The 26,509-nt window shown below is 45.6% G+C and overlaps 1 protein-coding gene across 8 annotated transcripts in view; it reads left to right on the top strand.

Annotated features, from left to right (window-relative positions):
- Arel1 (apoptosis resistant E3 ubiquitin protein ligase 1) overlaps positions 1–25,955 on the top strand; it is a 52,739-nt gene extending 26,784 nt beyond the window's left edge. For 3 of the 8 annotated variants that reach the window (NM_001364189.1, NM_178065.5, NM_001364190.1), the window contains 18 exons: positions 703–763; positions 2,138–2,364; positions 3,698–3,935; positions 8,972–9,141; positions 9,345–9,525; positions 9,696–9,943; positions 12,319–12,396; positions 13,605–13,746; positions 13,856–13,977; positions 16,151–16,226; positions 16,685–16,794; positions 17,682–17,861; positions 18,276–18,401; positions 19,970–20,099; positions 20,177–20,235; positions 22,748–22,837; positions 23,240–23,415; positions 23,515–25,955. In NM_001364189.1, coding sequence (NP_001351118.1) covers positions 748–763; positions 2,138–2,364; positions 3,698–3,935; positions 8,972–9,141; positions 9,345–9,525; positions 9,696–9,943; positions 12,319–12,396; positions 13,605–13,746; positions 13,856–13,977; positions 16,151–16,226; positions 16,685–16,794; positions 17,682–17,861; positions 18,276–18,401; positions 19,970–20,099; positions 20,177–20,235; positions 22,748–22,837; positions 23,240–23,415; positions 23,515–23,617 — 2,472 coding nt within the window. In that variant the 5' untranslated portion in view covers positions 703–747 and the 3' untranslated portion in view covers positions 23,618–25,955. Of the gene's footprint in view, positions 1–702; positions 764–2,137; positions 2,365–3,697; positions 3,936–8,971; positions 9,142–9,344; positions 9,526–9,695; positions 9,944–12,318; positions 12,397–13,604; positions 13,747–13,855; positions 13,978–16,150; positions 16,227–16,684; positions 16,795–17,681; positions 17,870–18,275; positions 18,402–19,969; positions 20,100–20,176; positions 20,236–22,747; positions 22,838–23,239; positions 23,416–23,514 lie in introns of all 8 variants that reach the window. The other 5 variants (XM_006516191.4, XM_030246892.1, XR_872717.3 and 2 more) reach the window with 4 other exon arrangements.
- Positions 25,956–26,509: the final 554 nt, after the last annotated feature.

Here is a 26,509-nt window from a genome sequence, read left to right as displayed (position 1 = left end):
CTAGTCTCTGAGTGCGGGATGCTGATGTACGAATTGGGGGAAAACAAGTTGAGTAACAGTGAAAATTCCCCCTCAGACTCTGGTCTTAGTGGACACCACTTAGGATGGAAGGTTTCATCCCCTCCTTTTTTTCCACAACTCTGCTTTCTGTTGAATCCATCTTCCCTAGGGCCCATCCGTTTGTCTGATCTGGTAATGTCACGAATGACTCCTCCTTTGTACCCGCTACTTATTATTGGGATGACCCAGAGTTCACTTTGCTTTCTTGATGCTAGCATGACGATCATATTTACTTGTAAAAAATATCTTCAATTTATATAGCTGTTTTTTCTACTTAGCTGGATTGCTTTCAGAGGGCAGATAACATGGGGGAAGTGCTCCATTATCCTCTTTCCTTGTCCTAATTAGCAGCACTCTTCACGGAAGAGGAACTAAGATGAGAGCTGTATCATTTCATATGTAGCTAGCACTAAATCAAGTGGCTGCCTTCTGAGAACGGTCAGTAGACCCTAAGCCCTTAGGCAGAGCGCCATAGTCTATTTGTGTGACACATGGCACAGGGCCCCTATCGGGCGTGGCAGAGAGGATGGGGACGTTAAGGCACGAGACTAGAGCTGGTAGGCTTACGGCACGTGCTCTGCTTTGTCTCCTGGGGTGGCTTTAAGGAGACCTGGAAGACACTGAACAGATGTTCTTTTGCAGTTGCAGCTGTGATCCTCGGCTGTCCGGTGGCGTTGAAGAGACCTGATGTTTTACGTTATTGGTATGTGATTGGATCGTTTCCCTTGTCTTTGGTTAATGTTGTCGAGTTCCTGTTTGCCTCCCTATCTCACCTTCTCCTTGAACATGGAGCTAGAAATAGCTCCACTTGTGCCAGAACGTACCCTCACACAGTTGGCAGAGTTCATTCATTTGGGAAATAGTTATTGAGTAATTATAGTGTGTGCCAGACACTGTTTACTGTAAAGTCCAAGTCAAGGCAAAAATCTGCCTGTAAGGAGTTCACAACACGAAGGGGGAGGTAGGTAAGTGAAGTTAGTAGATACAGAAGTTTGAGGGGGCCCAAAAGAAGGAAGCCCTAACTGATGGGACTTGTGGAAGGCTTTTGCCAAGTGGACAAGCAAACAAAAGGCTTCCAGGTGGAGGGAAGCAAGAGCACACTATGCTAAGCACTTCTGTGAGGGGCAGCATGGCAGGACGGTGGGAGGGGTTGTGCCTGGGCTTCGTGATAGACAACAGGGTCAGCAGACTGGTCTGTGAAAGGCAAGAGAACAAATACATTCCTCGTTTTGCAAACATACGGTCTCCTTCCACATACTCAGCTCTGCCTGGGTGGTTCGTTTAGGACTGGTGAGGTGATGTCCTAGCATAGCTTCATTTACAGAGGTGTAACACCAGGGTGGGGTTTGTCCTGAGATCAGTTAGCTAATTATGCTCTAGAAGCTCCTTTCTACACATTACAGTGTCCGTCCGTCCGTCCGTCCTTCCTTCCTTCCTTCCTTCCTTCCTTCCTCCCTTCCTTCCTTCCTCCCTTTCTCCCTCCCTTCCTCCCTTCCTCCCTTCCTCCCTTCCTCCCTTCCTCCCTTCCTCCCTTCCTCCCTTCCTCCCTTCCTCCCTCCCTTCCTCCCTTCCTCCCTTCCTCCCTTCCTCCCTTCCTCCCTTCCTCCCTTCCTCCCTTCCTCCCTCCCTTCCTCCCTTCCTCCCTTCCTCCCTTCCTCCCTTCCTCCCTTCCTCCCTCCCTTCCTCCCTTTCTCCCTCCCTTCCTCCCTTCCTCCCTTCCTCCCTCCCTTCCTCCCTTCCTCCCTTTCTCCCTCCCTTCCTCCCTTCCTCCCTTCCTCCCTTCCTCCCTTCCTCCCTTCTTCCCTTCCTTCCTTCCTTCCTCCCTTCCTTCCTCCCTCCCTTTCTCCCTCCCTCCCTTCCTTCCTTCCTTCCTTCCTTCCTTCCTCCCTTCCTTCCTCCCTCCCTTTCTCCCTCCCTCCCTTCCTCCCTTCCTTCCTTCCTTCTTTCCTTCTTTCCTCCCTCCCTCTCCTCCTTCGTTCTTACAATCTTGCAGATACTTCTGACTCCTTTAAGCATTGTGAGCTGCCAGTCTGTTCTGTAGTCGCTGTAATGTGGTTTGTGTTTCTCTTTCGTGTAGGTGGAATCATAGTGTCTGTGGTTGCATTCTTCTTCACAATTAAGTTCCTCTTTGAGCTTGCCGCACGTGTAGTCAGCTTTCTTCAGAATGAAGACCGTGAGCGCCGAGGGGACCGGACTATTTATGACTACGTGCGGGGAAATTACCTGGATCCCCGGTCCTGCAAAGTGTCCTGGGATTGGAAGGACCCCTATGAGGTGGGCCACAGCATGGCCTTCCGAGTGCATGTAAGGGAATGTTTCTGTCTCCATACCCGTCATGGTTTCTGAGTCATTTGCTTTCCAGGGACCGGTGCTGTCTTGTGCTGCAGGCTGGAATGTTAACATTTTCCCTTGTTTTCAGTTCCTCCCAGGAACTTGGGAATTATTAATATCTGGAGAGGCTTGAATTTTCCTATCCTTTGGTTTACTGGGTACATAGCTTTGAGGAAGTGGAAAGCCTAATGTTATGTTTTTCAAATAAAAAAAAGTGTTGAGGCTGGTTGGACACCCTGCTGTGATGCCTGCACCTGGGAGGCAGAACTCTCTGATCAGGAGTTCAAGGTCATCCTGTGTACATGGGGGTCTCAAAGCCCATTCTAAACTATATGGGACTCTGGCTCAAAACAAAACAAAATTTTCAATCCCAGCACTCAGGAAGCAGAAGCAGGCAGATCTCTGTTAGTTCTGGCCAGCCTGGTCTGCATAATGAGTTCCAGGGTCAGGGCTATGCTGGGTGACCTTATCTTAAAAAGGGATGGGGGGTGGCAAGAAAGAAAAGGGTAAAAGGAAAGGTGGGAGGAGCCATCCTAGATTAGTATAGTAAATGGAGCCGGAAAGCCCACGCCAGCCCAGTTTCTGTTTCATGGTGGTTTCTGAGACAGGATTTCCCTAAGTAGCTCTGACTGTCCTGTAACACACTATGTAGACTAAGCTAGCCTTACCATAGAGATCCACCTGCTTCTGATATTTGGATTAAAGGTGTGGGCCACAATGAGTGCCTGGCATTGTAGCTGCCTTATAGTTGGAACACAGCCATATTCGTCTTTCGGCTGCTTTCTCATCTGCATAGTTAGGGTAGCTGTGTGTGGTCCACAAAGCCATAAATACTTCCTCTCTGGCATTTTGCAAAGGAACTTTACAAGCCATGCAGCAGCTCTCCACGAGGTAGGACGAAGTTTGGTGTATGACCCTGAGTCGCCCCCGCCCCCAGTGCCAATGCTGCTGGTCACCTGCCCTCACATTGGGTTAGCACTGAGGCTAGAATAGAGCTGGGGACACTGAGGAGGCAGCATTTACTGTTCAGAAACCTCAAGTGTTCTTGACTTTGTAGTGTATGCTGCCCCGTCCTCTGCACAGGCAAAGACTTGTCCATGATTTAGTGGTTTTCTTGTCATGTTTATAAACATGTCTCTCGCTGTGTTTCTAAGACCAGAACTGAAAACTGAAAGGAACAGGTGGACACGGGTTTACCATTGTGACCTTGGGCGGTTGCTTCCTCTGCCCCACACCCTGGCCACATGGGAAGTGGTTCTCTCCCCCTTCTGTACTAATGGGTGCCCACCCCTCTCTTCCATTGCAGTTGTTCTATAAGAATGGACAGCCTTTCCCTGCACATCGGCCCGTGGGACTGCGGGTTCACATCTCTCACGTTGAACTAGCAGTGGACATTCCAGTGACCCAGGAAGTCCTCCAGGAGCCGAATTCTAACGTGGTGAAGGTGGCCTTCACTGTGCGCAAGGCTGGGCGCTATGAGATCACTGTGAAGTTGGGTGGCTTAAATGTGGCCTATAGTCCCTACTACAAAATTTTTCAGCCTGGTAGGTTCGTGGTTCATTCCTTGGTCCTCCCTTTACTCTACCATGCCTTCTTTGTGCTTGCTTTCCTTTTCTGGTAAGGAAGGGTAGGATCTAGGGCCTCCTGCTAAGTATGGACTCTGCCTCTTGATGGGACTCCCAGTTCTTCCTTTAAAAAAACAAAAACAAAAAACCAATTAGATTAAGATTTTGCTCACATGTCACAGATTTCATCAATTTAAGTATAATGGTTTTAAAATTCATTGCGCAGCAGGTATCACCACAGTTCATTTTAGAGGATTTTCATTATGGTACCAAGAAACCCCAGGCCCATTAGCAACTTTGTTGCCAAACCCCTAGCTACAGATGCTGTGAAGTTGAGTTCTCTGGCCAGTTCTATCAGTGTAATCATAAACTACGAGGCCTTTTGACTGTTGTTTGACCTCACGAGCACTGTTCAGGTCCCTTGTGCTGTAGCATGTTTAGGCCTTCATCCCTTTTCCTTGCCAAGTAACATGCCGTGTATTGTTTGTCTTTTTGTAAGCGGTGGACATCTAGGTTGTTTCTTTCCATGTGACTTCTTGACTACTGTAAACATTTGTGTACAGGTTCTCTATCTATCTACCCACCCAGGATCCATTTATTGACTTATTTATTGGGGGAGGGGCAGATCCAGGCCACAGTTCTCATGTGGAGGTCGGGGGACAGCATGTAAAGTCAGCTCTATCCTTCATCGTGTGGGTTCTGGGGATCACACGCAGGCCAGCAGGCTTGGAGGCAATGTGTTCTTTCCAAAGAAGAGAAGTAGTATCGCTTTTGTGGTCTTTCCGGCCTCCGTGTTTGAGTCTCTGTGTGGGCAATGTGTTTGGATTTCTCCAGGAATAGAATTGCTGAGTAGTCAGTCTGATAGCTCTGGAGGGCCTAGGATACAAGAATAGAAAGGAGATACATTCTTCTGATTTTTTTTAAAGACCTTTTTAAGTAAAAGCACCTTGGCCCAAACCCACTAGTACTGTCAATATGTATTTTACTTCATCCCGAAGAGCATCTGTCCATGTGTGATTCCTTCCTTTGTGCCAGATAACAAATGCTCACTGGCACTGAAGTCTAAACTGTAATTTCTGACTCTTGACTCTTGGTTCTGCAATATTAGTGTTTAGTGTTTGGAACTCCTATCTGCCTGTACCTTTCTAGCATTTTTGATGATGCCATTAGATACTGGCTAGTTTGGTATCCACAGAAATAATAGGACATTGGCTAACTTTGGGAGTTAAATCCTAATGATTGGAGTCTCTGTTTGGCTGGTGCCCAGTTCTCTTTTTCTAGAGCAAAGGAAACTGGCCAAGCTGTCTGCATTATCAGTCTCGTTTGCCTGAATGCCTCATTCAGAGACTGTCCACTTCATTTGCCACATACTTCTTGCCACCAATGGAGAACAATCTGTATCATTATGTACCATCTCTGTTTAAATTAAACTTATGTTGAGAATTATATTCTCATGCATGATAGATAAGAGATAGGGGATACCCTTATCTAGCTTTCCAGTGGTCACATCTTTCAGATTGTAGCGTGATGGTGATATGGCAGAGCACCACAGCCATGTTTCTGACATTAATACAGTTAAGGTACATGGGGCTGGAGAAATGACTCAGCAGTTCAGAGCACTGGCTGAGGACCCAGGTTCAGTTCCTGGCACCCAGACTATGGCTCACAACCATCTTGTAACTCTAGCCTCCATGAGCACAAGGTGTGTACATAGTGCACACACATACATGCAGGCATAGCACACATATGAATAAAATACAAGTAAAACTTAAAAAGCTTTTTAAAGGACACAAATATTTCTGGCATTGTACAGATCTTTCCAGTGTTGCCCTTTTGTAGTTACATTCATCTTTCTCCCACCCCCACCAGGCTTGTTTCTGACGTCCTGGAAACTCAGGGATCTATTTTCCATTTCTTTTTTTTTTTTTTTTTTTTTTAGGTATTTTTCTCGTTTACATTTTCAATGCTATCCCAAAGGTCCCCCATACCCACCCCCCCAAATCCCCTACCCACCCACTCCCCCTTTTTGGCCCTGGCGTTCCCCTGTACTGGGGCATATAAAGTTTGCAAGTCCAATGGGCCTCTCTTTGCAGTGATGGCTGACTAGGCCATCTTTTGATACATATGCAGCTAAAGACAAGAGCTCCCAGGTACTGGTTAGTTCATATTGTTGTTCCACCTATAGGGTTGCAGTTCCCTTTAGCTCCTTGGGTAATTTCTCTAGCTCCTCCATTGGGGGCCGTGTGACCCATCCAATAGCTGACTGTGATCATCCACTTCTGTGTTTGCTAGGCCCTGGCATAGTCTCACAAGAGAGAGCTATATCTGGGTCCTTTCAGCAAAATCTTGCTAGTGTATGCAATGGTGTCAGCATTTGGAAGCTGATAATGGGATGGATCCCTGCATATGGTAATCACTAGATGGTCCATCCTTTCGTCACAGCTCCAAATTTTGTCTCTGTAACTCCTTCCATGGGTGTTTTGTTCCCATTTCTAAGAAAGGGTAAAGTGTCCACACTTTGGTCTTCGTTCTTCTTGAATTTCATGCATTTCTATTTTCCATTTCTTTACTTTTACAAAAACCAGATACAGTGACCCATGTCTGCAGTGATCTGTAATTCCAGCACTTGGGAGGTAGAGGCAGGGGGACCAGGAGCTCAAGGTCTTCCTTAGCCAGCCAGGGATGCACAGCCCCTGTCTAAAACCAAAGCCCCAAACCATAGTTCTCCACTAAGTCATATGAAGAGTGTTTGAAGTAACCTCTCAAAACTGGCTGAATTTTCGGGCGATCTGTCTATGTTGTTAAGTGTATGAGTGCTTGGTTCTGTTTTGTGGGTACCATTCAGTGTATGGGTATTTGTTTAACAATTCATCCATTGAAGGTCATCCTGATTGTTTCCTGTTCCTAGCTATTATCAACAAAGCTACTGTTAACACTCATGTATAGGTTTTTTTATAAGAGCATTTCTTAAATGCTCTGGAAGATGTTTGCCAAGACAGTTGATGTTGCATTTTTATTTTTTTTAAGAAAGAAATTGCTAAACTCTTTTCCAGAGTGGCTGTAGCATTTGGACTCTATTTCTTCACTTCCTTGCCACTGTAATATTGTCACTTTTTTATTTTGAACATTCTGATGAGTGTAGGTTTAACTTGCATTTCCCAAATAGTAAGGGGTGATAACATCTTTCCATGTGCTCATCTGACAGCTATGTTATCATCTTTGGTAAAATATCTTTTCATGTTGTTGGCGTATTTTTTAATTAGAAATATTTGGGTTTCCAACTGTTGTGTTTTGAGAGCCTCTTTACATAAATTCTATGCATAAATTCTAGTCCCTTGTCCAACAGTTAAAATCCTGCTTTTCTTTTAGTCCTCTTAGGATCTTCCATGGTGTAAAACCCTTTTTAATATTGAGAAAGTACACACACACACACACACACACACACACACACATTTTCCTTTCGTGATCATGCTTTTGATATCAAAGGTCTCTGGCTAATTCTGGATCCTAAAGACTTTTCTCCACTGGTTTTTCTAAAGTTTTATTGTTTCACTTTGGTGTTAAACCCATGCTCCATGTTTAGTTGACTTTTGCATGTGACACTTGTGACAAGGTTCTTGATAGATCTTTTTTTTCCTCGAAGTTCTCTGGTTGCCCAAGGACCATGTGTTGAGAGAGTTGCCTTTCCTTCATGGATAGACGTTTTGCACCTTCGTCAGCTGGGTGGGTGGGTGTGGTGGTCTGCCTGAGGTTCTGTATGATGACGTTGGTTGTTGTGTCTGCCCCCTCCTCAGTACCAGGGCCTTGTTTACTGCCCGTCAGATCACAGGCACTACTCTCCTCCACTTACTCTGCTTTTTCAAAATTGCTTTAGCTAATTCCAGTTCCTTTTCCTTTCTCTACAGATTTTGGTATAATGTCTAATTCTGTGAATATTTTCCTAAGAGTTTACTAAAAATTGTCTTAAACCTGTGTTTCAACATGGGCAAGCTGGCATGTCTCTGTGTTGAATCCTTTAATTCACAAGCATGGTATCGTAGTTATTTGGATGTCCTCACCCGTGCACAAGGACAGGACTCTGGGTTAAAAAGGAGGACACGGAGTAGTGAGGGACCTGTGGTGGAGATGGGCAGATGGGGATTGGGTGTGTGTGGATGGGTAAGATCAGAATATAGTTAATTTGTTTCTGGAAATTATTGTTGTTTTTTGAGACAGGGTTTCTCAGTGTAGCCCTGGCTGTCCTGGAACCCACTCTGTAGACTAGGCTGGTCTTCTACTGAGAGATTTGCCTGCCTTTGCCTTGAAAGTGCTGGTATTAAAGGCATGCGCTACCGCCGCCTGGCCATGTAATTCTTAAAGAATAAATTCTGTATTTTTAAATCAGTTTTCTTTTCACAGCATTAATGGTGCTCCACATGCAGTCGTCCATGTGCTTTGTTAGATGTGCACCTGTCTCACGCCCTTTGATTTTGCTTTCACTGTTTTCAGTGTTCATTTCTTATTTTGTTTACTATTATTTTCTGTGTGTGTATGAGTGTGGGCACATTCCAATGGCAGGTATGCACAGAGAGATTAGAGAGCAGCTTTGTGGAATGTCTTTCTCTCCTTCCGCCTTTCCCTGTGCTCTGGGAGTCACGTAGGTCAGCATACTGGCAGGGTGCCTCACTGTTAGGCGATCTCACCAGTTCCTGGCACTTTTTTGGCTTTTTGTTTTTTGAGATATGGTCATTCTATATAACACTGATTGTTCCAGAGTTCACCATGTAGACCTTGAACTCACAGAGATCCACCTGCCCCTGCCTTCTGAGTGCTGGGGTTGAAGGTGCTCCTCCAGGCTCTTTGAGGGACTGCAGCTGAAGTTGTGCTTCGCAGTTCTTTCTCATTTTGTTTGGTGCAGAAAGTGGTTAAAAATACCAAGAAAAACAAAGCCGTTTCTCAAAGCAACAACAAAACCAAGTCTTCACAGCTCATTCTGTGAATCTGCATTTTATTGGTCTTCATTATCTTGTTTTCAGGAATGGTGGTTCCTTCCAAAACAAAAATTGTGTGCCATTTTTCTACTCTGGTGTTGACGTGTGGGCAGCCACACACTCTGCAGATAGTGCCCCGAGATGAGTATGACAACCCAACCAACAATTCCATGTCCCTGAGAGATGAGCACAGCTACAGCTTAGCCATTCACGAGGTGAGTCTCTTCCCCGTCCAGGACAGTCGGGCTCTCCAGGTGCCCTCACTTCCACCTCTCCTCCCTGACTTCTGAGCCTCCTTGGCTGTATCTGGTAGTGCCTGTCCCTTTAGGAAGTGTGAGGCATAGGTTAAAGGAGCCACAGGGATGCTCTTGGTGAAGCAGAAAGTGATACATGTGTCGTCACACTTTGCCTCCTGTAGCTTGGTCCTCAAGAAGAAGAGAATAATGAAGTCTCATTTGAGAAGTCAGTGACGTCCAACAGGCAGACTTGCCAGGTGTTCTTGCGGCTCACCCTGCATTCCCGAGGTTGCTTCCATGCCTGCATTTCATATCAGAACCAACCCATCAATAATGGCGAATTTGACATTATTGTCCTTAGTGGTGAGTTGAAAGCTGTGACTTGGTCTTTTTCTAGCCATTTCCTTTTTGTATATCTGTTCTCCACCCCACCCGACAAACATTTGATATTTGAGCTAACTGCCTTGTAGTACATGAAGTGACCATTAGAAGGTCAGGTTGCCCTCCCCTCATTCCTATTTCAAACCTTACAGAGAATGAGAAGAATATTGTTGAACGAAATGTGTCCACCTCAGGAGTGAGCATTTACTTTGAGGCTTACCTTTACAATGCTAACAACTGTACCAGCACACCATGGCATCTTCCTCCCATGCACATGAGCTCTTCTCAACGCCGGCCCTCCACTGCTATTGAGGAGGACGATGAAGACTCACCCTCAGAGTGTCACACCCCTGAGAAGGTGAAGAAACCGAAGAAGGTGTACTGCTATGTGTCACCAAAGGTTGGAGCCTCTATTCTTGCCTTAAACACCACCACCACCACCCTGCCCAGTCTGGCCAGTGTAGTAATGGAAACTCTGAAGTGACAGCCTGGGTGTCAGTAGGGCTGGGTCACCTCCAGGTAGTGAGTGTTTCTGTGACAGTAAGAAAGGCTTCCTAGCATGCATGGAACTGGAGGTCCCCACCGCTGCTGCTGAAGTGGTTTGTTTTGTGTGAGGATAAAAATCACTGTTGGTCCCTTATGCTGTATGGAAACAATTTGATCTTTCATTCTGTGAATATGTGAAACCACATTAAATGGTTGTCACTAACAGGCTTGAAGATTGTAATGAATATGGTCTGTGCAGAGGTACAGGAAGGTGAACTTCCCAAGTCTCAAACTTAGAGACACCTTCTTAGAGGCTTTTTGACTGTTTGTGTTTTTCTAGTCCTCACAAAAATGAGATTACTGGAAATCCTATTATATTTCTTAATCTCACAATCAAGACTGGCTTCAAATTCCCTCATTCGTTTGCCCTTCCTTTCTTCCTTCCTCCCTCCTTTCCTTCCTTCCTCCCTCCCTCCCTCCCTCCCTCCCTCCCTCCCTCCCTCCCTCCCTTCCTTCCTTCCTTCCTTCCTTCCTTTTTCCGAGGCAAGGGTTTCTCTGTGTAGCCCTAGTTGTCCTGGAACTTGCTCTGTAGGCCAGGCTGGCCTTGAACTCAGAGACCCTTGTGCTTTCTAACATAATGTAGATAAATATGTATTAACAAATCGAGCCTTCCTGTAGAGTAGAAGGGACGGCAGTGAGGTGATGAGTGGGGTGGGAACTGCACACAATCAGCACTGAATCAATTATTCTTAAAGTTGGCAAAGTGTTTTTAGTGTTGCTGCAAGTTTTCTTTAAAGATCATTGGTTTTTGCCAGGCAGTGGTGGTGCACGCCTTAACCCCAGCACTTGGGAGGCAGAGGCAGGTGGATGTCTGAGTTGGAGGCCAGCCTGGTCTGCAGAGTGAGTTCCAGGACAGCCAGGGCTATACAGAGAAACCCAGTCTTGAAAAAACAAAACAAAAAGGGACATTGGTTTTTAAGACATGGAGGATATGGAGGGGCTGGAGATGTAGTTCAAGGCAGAACATGTCTAAGGCATGTGAGGGGCAGTCCAAGCACTAAAACAAGGAACTGTGTATGATAACATTTACATAACAGATTTAAAAAAAAATCTTGCATTATCTTTTATAAATGGCACAAGAAGAGCTTTCTTTGGTAAGGAAATTAGATAACTAATTTGTCATGGTAAGATATTTAGATAACTTTTGTTTTGTTTTTAAAGATTTATTTATTTATTATATGTAAGTACACTGTAGCTGTCTTCAGACACACCAGAAGAGGGCGACAGATCTCATTACGGGTGGTTGTGAGCCACCATGTGGTTGCTGGGATTTGAACTCTGGACCTTCAGAAGAGCAGTCAGTGCTCTTACCCGTTGAGCAATCTCGCCAGCCCGTTTTGTTTTGTTTTGTTTTGTTTTTTGTTTTTGTTTTTTCGAGACAGGGTTTCTCTGTATAGCCCTATCTGTCCTGGAACTCACTTTGTAGACCAGGCTGGCCTCAAACTCAGACATCTGCCTGCCTCTGCCTCCCGAGTGCTGAGATTAAAGGTGTGCGCCACCACGCCCGGACGGTATTTAGATTTTTTTGTGAAGCCCCACTCTACTTCTCCCCAGGCCTCTCTGCACATGCATACATTCTTCCTGTCACCCTGCACATTCGTACCTTCTTCCTGTCAACAAGGCCACACCTCTAAGTAGTGGCCTTGCATATACAAACCATCACAACCCCCTATCCATAGTACCATTCAGACAGGAAGAAAGAGCCACACATGGTAGCTCACACTTATAATCTCAGCATTCAGGAAGCTGAAGCAAGGTCACTTTGGCATCAAGGACAGCCTGGGCTGCCTAGTGAGTCCCAGTATAGCCTGGGCTAGGGAATAAAACCCTGTCTCAAACCAAACCAGCAGCAGCAAGTCGGTGGGGAGCAATAGGGGTGGGTGCTGTTTGCTCCTGTGTGGGGGCTTGGGGAGTCACTGAGCCCCAGCAGGCAAGGCAGGGTCCTGGTTGTTCTGAGGTGAAATGTTTTGTGCCAGAAAGTGAAGACCTAATTGCAGGCGTTCTACAGTGACTGTCAGACTAGAGCATTGGGACGGCGTGTGCCTGGGAAATCACGGTGTCAGGTCAGGATTGACCTTCACCTTCCATGGGCAAACTTAACTTTAGGACTGACTAAAGTATCCTCTTATTATGAAAATATAGACAAAGCTTTGGTGTTTGTATTGTGATACCCAGACTGGATGGACACTCTTCTTTGTCCCTCATTTCATTCTCTGTGTGGTCCCCCAGCAATTCTCTGTGAAGGAATTCTACCTGAAAATCATCCCCTGGCGCCTCTACACCTTCCGAGTGTGCCCAGGAACAAAGGTAAGGCAGACCTTGTGCTGAGCAGACTCGGCTCTGGGCTGCTCAGTCTTCTTTTTTTCCTGAGGGCTTTCAGTATTTCGGAACATTAAAGAAAAGGTTATCTCCTCATTAAAGGCCATGGACATATAACTCTTAGCAAGAAGTGTGGTAATGAGACTGGATACTTTATCAGTATGTACCAATAGCAGTTCAGAATGTGTTCCCAGTGTATTCTGTCTTCATCACCACTTTCAAAGGATGTCGGTTTCTGTGCCTGTTCATAGTCTCCGGTGTGCTGGAGCTCACTCTATGAGAAGGAATGTTCTCATAGATTAAAAGAATTTGTCTTTTTCGATTTTGTTTTTAATTGCTCTGGGCAATGTTTAGGTTAAATCTAAGCTTTAACCTGGATGTGTGGTTTGTAAAGATCACTTTCTTCAGGAAGTCTGGAATAATAGCTGTATTCCCCATCTGACCGCTTATGGTGAAATGCATGTTGCCTATTGATGCTTGCTTAAAGGCTGTTTCTCTGATTCAAACTAGGGGCCAGCAAGTTGGCTCAGTGGTAGAAATCCTTGTAGACCAAACCCAACCACCTGAGTTGATCCCCAGAACCCACGTAAAAGGGCAGGTGTGTTGCACATGGCCCCAGCACTCACTGCAGGACAGGAGGCACAGACAGGAGAGTCGTTTGGAAGCTCAAGGGCCAGGCATCCTGGAGTGTTTATCCAGCAAGGCAGAACCGTCTCCTGAGACTATACACAGCATGGGCACGCACACTGAAACAGGAACAGAGATAAACAGAAAACTGAATTGTAAACACTGGCATAGGGCTGATGAGATGGCTCAGCAGCTAAGTGTGCCAGCCAAGCCTAGTGAGCCGGTTCAATCTTCCAGACCCATGTGGTGAAAGAAGAGAACCAACCCACAAGCTGTCCTCTGACCTCCACATGTGGCCCATGTACCCACACACACCCCTACACCCCCACCCACACACCCCACACCCACACATACCTGTGCACACAGGCAAACACACACACACACACACACACACACACTAAATAAATAAATATATAAGATAAACCAGATATGTATTCCTGGCAAGTATGTATTTGGAAAAAACCAGGATTGCCTTGTTTTTGTAGCAGAGTAGACATGTGAAAGGCTTTGATGGAATAAAGGGGTCTGTAGATTGAGCTAACTGCTTTCTCCTAAACTTTCTGTGCCAGTTTTCATACCTTGGCCCTGACCCTGTTCACAAGCTCCTCACGCTGGTGGTGGATGACGGCATTCAGCCTCCAGTGGAGCTCAGCTGTAAAGAAAGGAATATCCTAGCAGCCACTTTCATCCGTTCCTTGCACAAGAACATTGGTAAGGGTGGGAAGGCGGTGAGCCATGGGGGCGTGTACCTGTAGAGCTGTGCTCCATCGCACGCCTGAGAGTAAGTCATGATGAACCTTGGTGCTTGCTTGCTCCTCAGGAGGCTCTGAGACCTTTCAAGACAAGGTGAACTTTTTCCAGAGAGAGCTTCGGCAGGTACATATGAAGAGACCTCATTCCAAAGTCACTCTGAAGGTCAGCAGACACGCCTTGTTGGAGTCGGTATGTAATGTCTTCCTATGCAGGTTCTGCAGCTAAGAAGCTCTTCTGTATTTGACTATATCCTGTAGTGTGTGCTTTCTCTGTTCTTTTCTTTTAATGAAACATACATTTCTCCCTTGAAACATATTAGAGACTATTTGTTCTTCTCGTTGTATATACTTTATTACACTGAATTGGGGCCACTGTGTTAGAGGCATGCAACTGTGGGGGAGACTGACAGACATCAGGTCTCTGGTCGGTGCTGATTAGTTCCTGGACAGTTCAGTGTAGGGAGCAGAAGTCGTAGTTGGAGAAGCACTCTGATAGTACACCCCTGGTGTAGGGACTTCGGCTGGATTAGAAGGAAGTAATACTTATTGTTACTCTGGTCTGGTAGAAATGGAACACCTGATGAGTGTCTGTCCCCACCACAGACACTGGCCTGGGCCTGACATTCTCCCAGAGTGAGAAGGCTTGGTACCTGTCCAGAAAGTGTGTGGTGTTTGGCTCTGGTGGCTATGACTGGAAACCCCTTTCTTAGCCACACACCCTATGTGGCATGGCTCCCTATGTAGCCTTGCTTTGTGGGAGATAAAGATGAGTAACAGAGAGTCTGTACTTCCCTGGAAACCAAGACTCATGAGTTCTGTTTACAGCTTACTGCCTGAATCCAAAAAAACACCCAAAAAAATTTTATGTAAGAGTTTTTCATTAATAAAATGAAATTTGTTAAAAAAAAAAAAAAAAAGAAGGAAGGAAGGAAGAGAAGAGAAGAGAAGAGAAGAGAAGAGAAGAGAAGAGAAGAGAGAAAAATAAAACAATTCTAACTTTTAAATCTAGGTTAGATGGTTTTGTTTGTCTGTGTTTTGTCCAGGGCGAAGTTACCCCAGTGTGGGCTGGGCTGGCATTGAACTTGGAACCCTCTTGCTTCAGCTTCATGTTTGCTGTGGTCATGGGGATTTCCTACCATGCTTAGATTATTTTTCATTTAGCTTTTTATTGATTCTTTATAAAGGTCATATACACCCCAGTCTCGCTCACCTCTCTCCATCCCTTTGTATTTGCCCTCTGCCCTTGGAACTTCCCACCCTACCCTACCCCACTCCAAAAAAAAAGAAAAAAGAGAGAAAAAAACCTCATTGTGAAAGCTGTAATGTGTCATAGTGTGTCCCACAGGATACCCTTTGGTCCACACTTTTTTTTAAAGATTTATTTATTTATGTATATGAGTACACTCTAGCTGTACAGATGGTTGTGAGCTTTCATGTGGTTGTTGGAATTGAATTTTTAAGACCTCTGCTTGCTCCAGTCAACTCCACTGTCAATCCTTGCTCACTCCAGCCCATAGATTTATTTAATATTATACATAAGTACACTGCAGCTGTCTTCAGACGCACCAGAAGGTGATGTCAGATCTCATTACAGGTGATTGTAAGCCACCATGTGGTTGCTGGGATTTGAACTCAGGACCTTCGGAAGAGAAGTCAGTGCTCTTACTGGCTGAGCCATCTTGCCAGCCCCTTGTCCACAACTATACTTGCAAATGTTCACTGCAGGGACTCATTGCAGTGATTCGAGGCCTCTGGCTTCTGCTCCACTGTCAATACTGGATCCTCACTGGGACTCCTCTTGGATATCCTGTTGTTTCCCTGTGTCATGGAGATCCTGCAGCTTTGGATCTATAGGTCTTGACCCCCTTCACAGGCCAGGATCTTACCCTGGCCTTAGGGAGCACTGCTGGCTACTCCTACCAGGCTGTGCCTGGAATCTCCGGTTCCACCTCTCTTCATTGTGCCCACATCCCTCTGTCTCTCTTTCTCTTCCATCTCCCCACCACTTGCTTGCTCATCTTAGTGGCACATAGGGATTCTGGGTGTCTGGGGTCATCTCAGGAATGCTATGCCCTACCAGTAACAGGCAGGGGTTGTCTTAGGTGTGGTCTGCCCACCTGGCTACATGGAGCCAGTTGGGGTTGTCTCTGGTGTGGTTGTCCCCAGTTTTTTTAAATACTGAATTTCTCCTGGTGATCTGTGTATTTGAATATAAGATAACATCAGTGAGTTTTACTTGTGTGCCATCTATCACTTCCACGAAGTGGTTAGCTCAGTGGGCAGTGCTGCTCTTGAGGGTTCTCTTTAGAAGCTGAGGGAGCAGCCAGTGTTCTTACAGCTTCCTTCCTTGCTCTGCTTTTTAGTCTTTGAAGGCCACTCGGAACTTTTCCATCTCAGACTGGAGCAAGAACTTTGAAGTAGTTTTCCAGGATGAGGAAGGTGGGTTTTAAAGTTTCATTTTATTGTTTTAATTCTCCTTCCTGCTTCCACTCTCCAAAAAAGCTTAGACCAGTCTCTTCAAGCTCCCCCAAAGACCCAGCTTCTCTGAGTGAGGAAAGGAGCCTGGTTGGCTGGCATGGTGGAATTTAGAGAACAGAGACATGGGGGTGAGCGCCTACAGTTCACACCAGAAGGACAGAATAACCACTGCAGAACCACAGTGTCCATTTCCTGGATCTCTGACCTGTGTTTCTGTTAGCTTAGTGACCAGAATACCTTGGAATCTATAGGAGGAAGTGGGGTTTCAAGAAGTGTTCACCATATAAGTGAGCTGCATTAAAGAAACAGGTAGTGGACTAGAGAGAAGGACAGGAGAATGCTACAAGTTACTAAAGGAAGAAAAGTAATAATTGGTGGTGTAAGCCAGCATCACTTTTAATTTTCATTATACTTTTCAGCTTTGGATTGGGGAGGGCCTCGCCGGGAATGGTTTGAGCTAATCTGCAAAGCACTGTTTGACACCACCAGTCAGCTCTTCGCCCGGTTCACTGACAGCAACCAAGCACTAGTGAGTCCGTGCCTTCCCCGTGGGGGTGGAAAGTTACCCTGAATACACAGAGGTTCGCACAGCTGACCTGGGAAGCTGGACAACTTTGCTCTTCATGTGCTGTGTGTAATGAGCTAGTCAAGCTGCCTACCTTTTATTTGGCTCCATTATTTCATCTGTAGAATGGGAAGAAAGAGTTGAGCACTTGGCTAAGAGCGTTACATTGTGGCTTTACTCACTTATAGTAATTAAGCTATTATCCAAAGAAAAACGCCTGTGGCTATTGGATTCTGTGTTAGATCCCTGACTAGAAAGGAATCACAAGTAGAGTTCGTTTGAAAAGTTCTTGTTTAGGGACAGGCATCAGATCACCTGTACTCAAATCAACTAAGGACCACAACAGATCTAAGGTTCTTCCGTGGCCGCTGTCCTCCAGTCACTTTAATTCACTCAGTTGTCTGCTCTGTGACCCTTAAACTGAAATTTTATTCCCTTAGCATTGGGTATGAGTCAGCTTTCTGTTACTGTAATAAGTGCCCGAGAGAGCCAGCTTATAAAGAGAACATGTCACTTAACCACAGACTTTTAGAGGCTTCCGTTTATGGCTGGCCAGCCTTCTTGCTTTTGGGTTTGTGGTGAGGCAGCACATCATAGTGGCAGAGTATGGAGAGATACTCACCTCAGGGCTAGGGCATGAAAGACAGAGAGAGACCTGGAAGTTCTCTTCCAGGACATACCTCAGTAGCCTGAACGCTACAGACGGTGCTCTGGGTTGGGGACCAAAACTTTTTAAATATATACACCTTTGGGGGACATTCTAGGTCCTAATTGCATAGGATTTGGGAGTCTTTCCAGAATTAGCTAGAATGGATGAAAAATGGTCAAAGACGTTTTCGTTTCTTTGACAGGTGCATCCTAACCCTAACCGCCCGGCTCACCTGCGCTTGAAGATGTATGAGTTTGCAGGGCGGCTGGTGGGCAAGTGTTTGTATGAATCCTCTCTAGGGGGAGCCTACAAGCAGTTGGTCCGTGCCCGGTTCACTCGGTCTTTCCTGGCCCAAATCATAGGACTCCGTATGCATTACAAGGTAACATGGTGGGTATGCAATTTCACTAAAGACAGACTAGCTTGGGATTGTTCCACATGAGCTGATTTTCTAACGTCCTTTTTCCCCTTTTATTTATTTATTTTTAAAGATTTATTTGTATTGTGTGTATGTGTGTTTTGCCTGCTTATATGTACGTACACCAGATACATCCAGTGCCCACTGAGTAGAAAGCATGGAGTCTCCTGGAACTGGAGTTACAGATGGTTGTGAGCCTCCATTTGGGTTCTGTTCCCAGAACCTCTGGAAGAGTAGCCAGTGTTCTTAACCTCTGAGCCGTCTCTCCAGCCCCCTGAGCTGATTATTTTTAAGGTTGAAGGTGTAAATGGTGTCAAGAAGTTAGTTCCATTCATGGCAAAGGGTGTCCATGTGCTTTGTGTCTTCCTATCTCCGCAGTACTTTGAAACGGATGACCCAGAATTCTATAAGTCCAAGGTGTGCTTTATCCTCAACAATGACATGAGTGAGATGGAGCTGGTCTTTGCAGAAGAGAAATACAACAAATCAGGTCAACTGGATAAGGTGAGAGAGACCAGGACTCAGAAGCCCCTACAGCCCGGATCCCTCTAGGCTGCTCCGGTAGGACCTTCTGCAGTGAAGGAAAGGAAAGACTCTGCAGAGTACTGAGTGACGCTGATGCAGCATCCGTGCCTAAACTGGTCTGGGAGGGATTAGCCATTGTGATGGAGGTGCCTGGGTCTTTGCTTAACACAATGCCTGTACATAGTAAAACCCTTTTTGTTGTTCTTGTTGGGTTTGGTTTGGCTTGGTTTTGAGACAGGGTCTCACTCTGTAGCACAGGCTCTCCTTAAATTTGATACACAGACCAGGCTGGCTTTGAACTCAAAGGCATCCACAGCCTCTGCCTCCTGAGTGCTGAGATTACTGGCCATTATATATATTTGTTACAAATATGTTTTTGTTATATTGTGGAGTTATGTGATAATCAAATGATAATAGTGAAGCTAGTCATAGTAATAATAGATAGTTAAACTTCATTAGCTCTGATAGTGCCTCTGCAGCAGTAGGTTATCACTATGTAATTCAAAGGGAGGTAACAATGTGGCAGCTGAGTGTGATGACACACTTTGATCCCAACACTTGGGAACCAGAGGCAGGCAGGTCATTGTGAGTTTGAGGCCAGCCTGGTCTACAGACAGAGACTCTATCTCATGAGAACAAAACTAAATGCTTTATTGAAAAGGCTAGGAATGCCCGTTTTCTGTCTTTGTACTAGTGAGCTCTGAGTAACAAAATAGCTAGTGAACAGAACTTTGTTCACAGTTCCTGGTGTAGGGACAGCAGCAGGTTATTCACCTGCAAGATTCTCAACAGACTAACAGTAGAACTTTTTTTTCTATAATTATGGATATTATATTACTGCTATAATTTGGTATGGTTTTTGTGAATAAGCACTTCTAGCTATGGCCTAAGAAAATGTTATTAGGTCCTTAAAATAACTGACCTCACAACTAATGGAGGTGTTCATCCAGTTATGGAGACAACTCTGGTTTCCATACAGACTCTCCAGGGTAATTGTTTAATGCTTTGGGACTTCTTCACATGCCCCTCGGTGGCTGTGTAGTGTGTGTGTTAAGGAACAAACAGCTACTAGACTGGAGTTCTGTAGCAAGTTCGTATCAGGGCTGCAGTGTCTGATGCCAACTTCCCAAGTCTCAGCTGTTGCTCTTTCCATCTGTGTACTTGGGTGATAGAGGAATGTGTGGGAGCAGATGCTTCTGCCATATGAAAGAGCATCTTCAAGAAAAGGCCATGAGTGGTTTACTCAGGGAGAAGAATTAAAGGATTGCTCACGAGACCGTAGTACCTTCCTGTTGCATCAGCACCGTTCACTGCCTGAGAGAGGGCCTGCCTAATGCCCACTGTGGAAGTCTTAGCTAGTGGAGTGTGAATAGTGGTGTGAGCCCTGAAAGTCAGTAACAGAGAGTGAAAAGCAACTGTGTTAAAAAGGCTAATGCAGATGAGAAACTTGAGGGAGTCCGGTCACTGCCTGTAGAACATTTCAGGCTGATACAGCGTACAGTTTTACCACAATTTCTCCATGTCTTGTCGTTTGCCTTCTGTTTCAGATTGTAGAACTCATGACAGGCGGAGCTCAAACCCCAGTCACCAATGCAAATAAAATCTTCTATTTAAACCTGCTGGCTCAGTATCGGCTGGCCAGTCAAGTGAAAGAGGAGGTGGAGCATTTCCTGAAAGGTGGGCCCGTCTCCTTGTGCATCACACGTTGGGGCCATAGTAGCAGTCTGGCTCTAACTTGGATACTTCTGTTTCAGGCTTGAATGAGCTGGTTCCTGAGAACCTCCTGGCTATTTTTGATGAGAATGAGCTTGAGGTAAGCGCTTAGGATTTGAACTTATCTTGTTTGTGGTTTTTGTTTACTTGTGTGAGGACACACGGGTGCCAGTCGGGTATATGGAGGTCAGAAAGCCACTTGTCGACTTAGTCCTCTCCTTCCACCACATGAGCCTCGGGATCGGCACAAGTGCTTTTACCAGCTGAGCCATCTCCCCAGCTCCAAGACTGCTGCGTTCTTGAGGGTGTGCCTCACGGGCCCCTGCTTGCTATACCTTCTGTTAGTGGTGCGGCAAGAAAGCCCATTCTTTCTTCTTGGGAAATGAGAGGATTGAGACAGTCTCACTGTGTAGCCAGAAAGACGTTTATTATACAGGAGTTAGAGTCACTTTAAAAGAAATTTTTAAAAATGTATATGAGTCTTTTCCTGCATGTATGTCTGTGCACCTTGTCTCATCTTTTAAAAATTACAATGTTGAAATTTATAGAGCAGCAAGTAGTTATGAAGAGTAGTCATTAATATTTATCAAGTATTATTGATATTAATTGACTAATGAGTATTTGCATAATATATAGTCTTCATATTTAAGTGGATTATAGAGTATATTTTTTAGGGGTGTGTGAACTATGAGCTGTGTGCTGAGATTCCAGAGAAACTGCAGTGAAGAAGACAGAAGTCCCTCCAGGCTCTATGCTAGTGAAAGACACAGAATGGGTCATATTAAAGTCACGTGTGTTTACATATCTGTAGTGTCACAGAGTGTGAGAACATGTGCATGTATTTACATATCTAAGTAACGGTGATTTCACATTTTGTCAGCCCAAAGTTAGCTCTAAGATGGTTAAATACCATTTTTTTTTTGTTTTGTTTTGTTTTTTTGAGACAGGGTTTCTCTGTATAGCCCTGGCTGTCCTGGAACTCACTTTGTAGACCAGGCTGGCCTCGAACTCAGAAATCTGCCTGTCTCTGCCTCCCGAGTGCTGGGATCAAAGGTGTGTGCCACCACCGCCTGGCTAAACACCATTTTTATGGTCAGCTGAATGAAAGGCCTTAGGAGTCGAGAACAAGAGAGTCAGCTTGTCTTTTCTTGCTGCTGCTCCTCACACATGATATGTACAGTCAAAGTTCTTCATAACGTTCCTGTTAGAAATCCTTCCTGCACTCTGGAGTTCCAGGACAGCCAGGGCTAGAGAGAAGCCCCATCTCAAAACACAGAAACAAAACAAAACAACAACAAAAGAGAAACTTTAAAATGTGTAAGGAAACCGCTATTGTCAGTATCATCAGGTGATGCTGTGTAATTCTTCCTCGGCTAGAGAACAGTCAAGCTTCTGTGATTCTCATCACCGGCAGTGCCTGGAGATGTAAGATCCAAACAATGAATTCTCAGTCTAGAATTTCTATAGACCTCTTACCTGTGCTGCTGCCTTGGGGCCCTGGGGTATTTTGTTGTAGTGTGAGCATTGGAGACAACACATCCGAGAATGGGAGAAAAGCTGCAGTCTACAGTTCCTCAGGCTGCTCCGAGCTACTCATTAACTTGGCATGGTCTTCGAGAAACTAAAGCTTCCAGGGCTGAAGTTGGGCTTTTTTGTCTCTTTATTAAGAGGTATCATTCCTTACAGCTATTGGATGGATATTCATAGTCTGCTAAGTAACATGCTGGCTCTTGAGCCAAATTAGGACATCAACAAGATATTTAAGGCTCTGATGTCATTAATGTTCTCTCTCTCTCTCTCTCTCTCTCTCTCTCTCCCCCTCTCTCTTTCCCCGCGCCCCCCTCCCCCATCCTTTTAGTTTATCTGTTCAACTGGAAGCAGAGCTAAAGGGAAGCAGTTAAAAGTTCAGCCCACGAAAGGGGGCTAGACCTGAGAGAAAGCACTCATAAAGGGCCCTTCCCCTGGGCAATCCTCTGCTGACTAGAACACAGACGCAGTTATTTTATTTCTTTCATTTCATTCTGTAATGACAAAGCCACCTTAGCAGTTCTTAACTAGGCATACTCGTCAGAAACACCTAGGAAACCTCTTCAGCTGTATTAATGTATAATCCAACTTCAGAGATTCTGCTTCAGTACCTAGTGTACTCATCTGTCTGTCTTTTAAATCCAGTCTATGTGATACAGGCATACATGTGCCACAGAGCTTATTGTGTGCTGTGGTATATCCGAGGTCAGGGGACCACTTCTAGGAGTTTGTTACACCCCTCCACTGTGCGTTCTAGGGATCCAACTCAGGTTGGCTGGCTTGCACAATAATCACTTTTGTTTTCTGCTGAATCGTGTGTGTGTGTGTGTGTGTATGTGTGTGTGTGTGTGTGTGTGTGTGTGTGTGTGTGTAAGTGGTGTGGATTTATTAATACTGTGATTTTTGTTTTGTTTTGTTTTGTTTTTTTGAAATCCCACACTAATTAGGAATCATTGGCCTATTACAGTTCATTCTAGCACTGTGATCTCATTTTCTGTCTTTCTCCTGGCATTGGTTTCATTCTGCATACCCATGTATGTAGGTAACTGACTAAATAGAATGTCTTTGTCCTTCTGTCTGTCTAGCTGCTGATGTGTGGGACTGGAGACATCAATGTATCTGACTTCAAAGCCCATGCTGTAGTGGTTGGTGGATCCTGGCATTTCAGAGAAAAGGTAATGGGCTAAGCTTTCACAGTTGGGTTGGTATTGACTTAAGTGGAATGGTTTTAGAAGACAAATGTAGAAGAGTCGAAGAAGTTGACATGTTGACTGGCAAAACAATGATTCTGGGAAAACAGGTAGTTATCCAAGCCGAAAGGAGCTCAGGTCCCTAAAGACAGGTGCCTTGACTACCACTGCGGTAATGGGTGGGAATGGAAGTAAGCAGAGCCAAGCAATCAATTGGTGATTACCCGCTGATCCTGTGACAATGTAAATTCTTGCAGGGATTGTTATTCATGCCTCATAGTGCTGTAACTGGGAGCATGTGCCTCCCCACAGTATCCTGGTCCTTCCTTAGGAGTCAGATCTTAGGCTGCATGTCATGTTGATGAAAGCCCTGTCTTTTCCTGCCAGGTCATGAGGTGGTTTTGGGCTGTGGTTTCCAGTCTGACCCAGGAGGAACTGGCTAGGCTGCTTCAGTTTACAACAGGCTCTTCTCAGCTCCCACCTGGAGGATTTGCTGCCCTCTGTCCCTCATTTCAGATTATTGCTGCTCCAACCCATAGCACGCTTCCTACTGCACACACATGGTAGGCTGCCCGAAGCATCCCTGGTGGGGGAGTCTCTTTCTAGCCCTTGCCCATGTTTCTTGTAGTATGAATTCATCATCTTCCTCCTTGTTTTTCCAGTTTTAACCAACTGTGCCTCCCTACATATGACTCATATGAAGAGGTGCACAGGATGCTACAGCTGGCCATCAGTGAGGGTTGCGAGGGCTTTGGCATGCTCTGACCGCTCCTCTGTCACCTGCTTGGCTCCCAAGCTCTCTAGAGCATCTGGACACATGTTAACAAGCATAGCCACTGACCTTAACCACAACCATTAGCCAGAAGATACTGCATGCTCCCTTGTGTCTGGAGTATTCTGTCATCTGCAAGCCCTGTTCTTACCTCACCTGTCCACGTTCACCACAGGCCACTTGAGCACGTGGCACCTATCTGAGCTCTACTCAGTCATGAGAGGAGGACCATGCTGCTGTCACTTCGTTGGTCCCTTGAAGATCTCTGTGACCGGATCTGCCTCCGTGGCTGGGAGACATTCATAACACAGAGGACTCAGTTCTGTTGGAAAGCCAGCATGTGAGACCCTTCCACCATGCCTCATTCCAGCCCTCCTTGAGCTCACTACTTGACCAGACTGGGTAATGCATCACCTCTTCTCATCAGTGGTCAGGAGAAGTGCAGCTAGAAAGTGGCCCACACAAGCCGTCTGATTTGTCCTCCCACATAATGGCAGGCACAGGCCATGGCACTGGATTAGTTCTCATGGGGACTGGTAGTACAAAAGGATGTCTTTAAGGTGACAGAACTGGAAAAGATACTCCCTGTGGGCATTTTTAAAGATGATCATTAATCTATAAGGAATTTGCTAAGCTTTCTCTTGAATTTGAGCCAGTGAGAAAAGCAGTCAGAAGAATGTGAAGGATGTCTGCGCTGCAGCCTCCAGTGCTGGGTACGCTTCTCTCGTGGGGAAGGGCCGTGTCCAGGCATGTGGATGGCTTGAAGACTACTGATGCTTTCCTCTGAATTGTTCTTTGCACTGAAGGAGGACTTGGACTGACCTCCGACTTACATAGTTTGTTAAGAGCTGTCTTTAGCATTCTGCTGGAAGAATTTTGGGAGCAACAGACTGGGACAGAGCCTGCCAGCTGTGGTGGTGATCTTTGGCAGTGCTAAGGCAAAGGAGCGGTGAAGCCACTGGGGACAGACAAGGTGGAGACCCAGCAGCAGTAAATACCTAGCAATTCCAAGGACTTGGTTTCATCAGTTACCAGGAAGTGGGGGAACCATGGAGGGAGAACGCTATATTGGGTTCACAGTTACATGGTGATCAAAGAGAACTTCTCAGTCTCCAGGAAGATAGCATCTTTTCATGAGTGTTTGAATGAAAACAACACGAAGGCTCAATATCACATGGATTTCCCAGTTTCTGTCTTTAATAAGGCTTTCCTACAAGCCACTATTTTCCATGGGGCACTCACTCAGAATATTACAAGCCATTTTATTGCCAAAACCAGCAAGTACACCGAATCCTGAGACAAGGCAGTTCTTGTGACAGTGCCTTGGCCTCCTGGAAGCAGTCTGAGCCCTCCTGTTCCCAGGATCACGAGAAACAAGCTCTCCTGAGCTGCTAGAACCCTGCCTGACCTCCTTTGCAGTCATCATCTGTCTTTTCTTGGCGTGGGTGCTCACCTCACTTATCCTCGGGGTTTGGGACCTGGCATCAGGACCTCTCCACCCAGGATCCTCCATGCCACATGGTCACTGCTCTCCTCAGGGACTGGGACAAGGTGCTGCCGCCTGCCCACAGTTTTCCCAAGGAACACGTACAAGATCATTTAGCCACTACTCTGCTGCCTCTCAGCCTCTGCTGGGGCTTCCAGCTGGGTACATGGCTGCTTGGCCGTTTGGGGCGGTTCTTCCTCCTAGGTTCTGCAATCCAGGCTCCAGCACCCCTCTGCAGACTACACAGGGGGTCAGTGTGTGTGTGTGACTAGACCTCTCATTTTAAGCTCTAGTCGTAGCACTTTTTCAGAGTCTCCTAGGCGCTGTTGCAGCCCAGCTGGGGCAGCTAGCATGCCAGGTTGGTCTTTAGGCACCAGAGTCTTTAACAAAAAAATCCTCTAGTACTGTGTGGTTTTCTATTCTTCCAGTTCACTCTCCTGACTGTTCAGAAGCATTTTGCTCTCTTTTGCATTTTCTTTTACCTTTTTTTTCTAATACTGCTTTGGTACTAGCCAGTGTGGGGAAGAGATACAGTATGTTGGACAGATAAAAACATGTGTTATTTCTTGGTCAATTTTCTATTCATATTCCTTATTTTGGCCAGTTCTTTTGTTTGTGCTTTGTAACATAGGTACTTGGGAGACCAGCTGCCCTCCTGGCTTTTGGCTTTTTGGTGTCCTTGAAGGAGACCAGTCATGAGTACCAAGGAATTTGTCAGCTTGGTTCTAGAACTTAGCAGAGGTTGAGCTCTGCTGCACATTGGCAGACCAGGTCAGGATGTCTGCAGTTGGAGATGTAAATATTTTGTACAGTAAATAAAATGCCTACAATAATAAAGAGCTAAATGAGTGTTTGAGTGGGGGGTGGGACAATGCTTACATGGAAGATGGAAAGGAAACCGTTTAGAGATGCTTTATGTGTTCTTGGAAGCAGGAAGCAATCTGCTGTGAACAGAGTGTGTACTTGGCGCCCTGGCTTGTCTCCAATACCTGTCCTAAGGGTCACACTGCTCACTGTAGATAGCAATCCAGTGGGGAAAGTGTTTGTTCTCAGAGCCTGAGGAAGGAAACTAGTTTGATATGAACAATATCTATTATGTCTTTTTGTTTTTGTTTTTTGTTTTTTTCGAGACAGGGTTTCTCTGTGTAGTCCTGGCTGTCCTGGAACTCACTCTGTAGACCAGACTGGCCTGGAACTCAGAAATCCACCTGCCTTTGCCTCCCGAATGCTGGGATTAAAGGCATGTGCCACTACTGCCCAGCTTATCTATTATGTCTTTAAGGATTAATTTGTTGTCTTTAAGGATTAATTTGTTGTTTTTTATATCAGGAAGTCAGTAGAGAGAATTTCTAAACAAGGGAGATAGCTCAGCAGTTCGGGATGTTTGCTACTCTTATAG

The sequence above is a fragment of the Mus musculus genome, chromosome 12 (genome assembly GCF_000001635.26).
Source record: "Mus musculus strain C57BL/6J chromosome 12, GRCm38.p6 C57BL/6J".
NCBI classification, from domain to species: Eukaryota; Metazoa; Chordata; class Mammalia; order Rodentia; family Muridae; genus Mus; species Mus musculus.
Note: the sequence above shows the minus strand (reverse complement) of the source record. Positions and strands in the feature narration are given on the sequence as shown.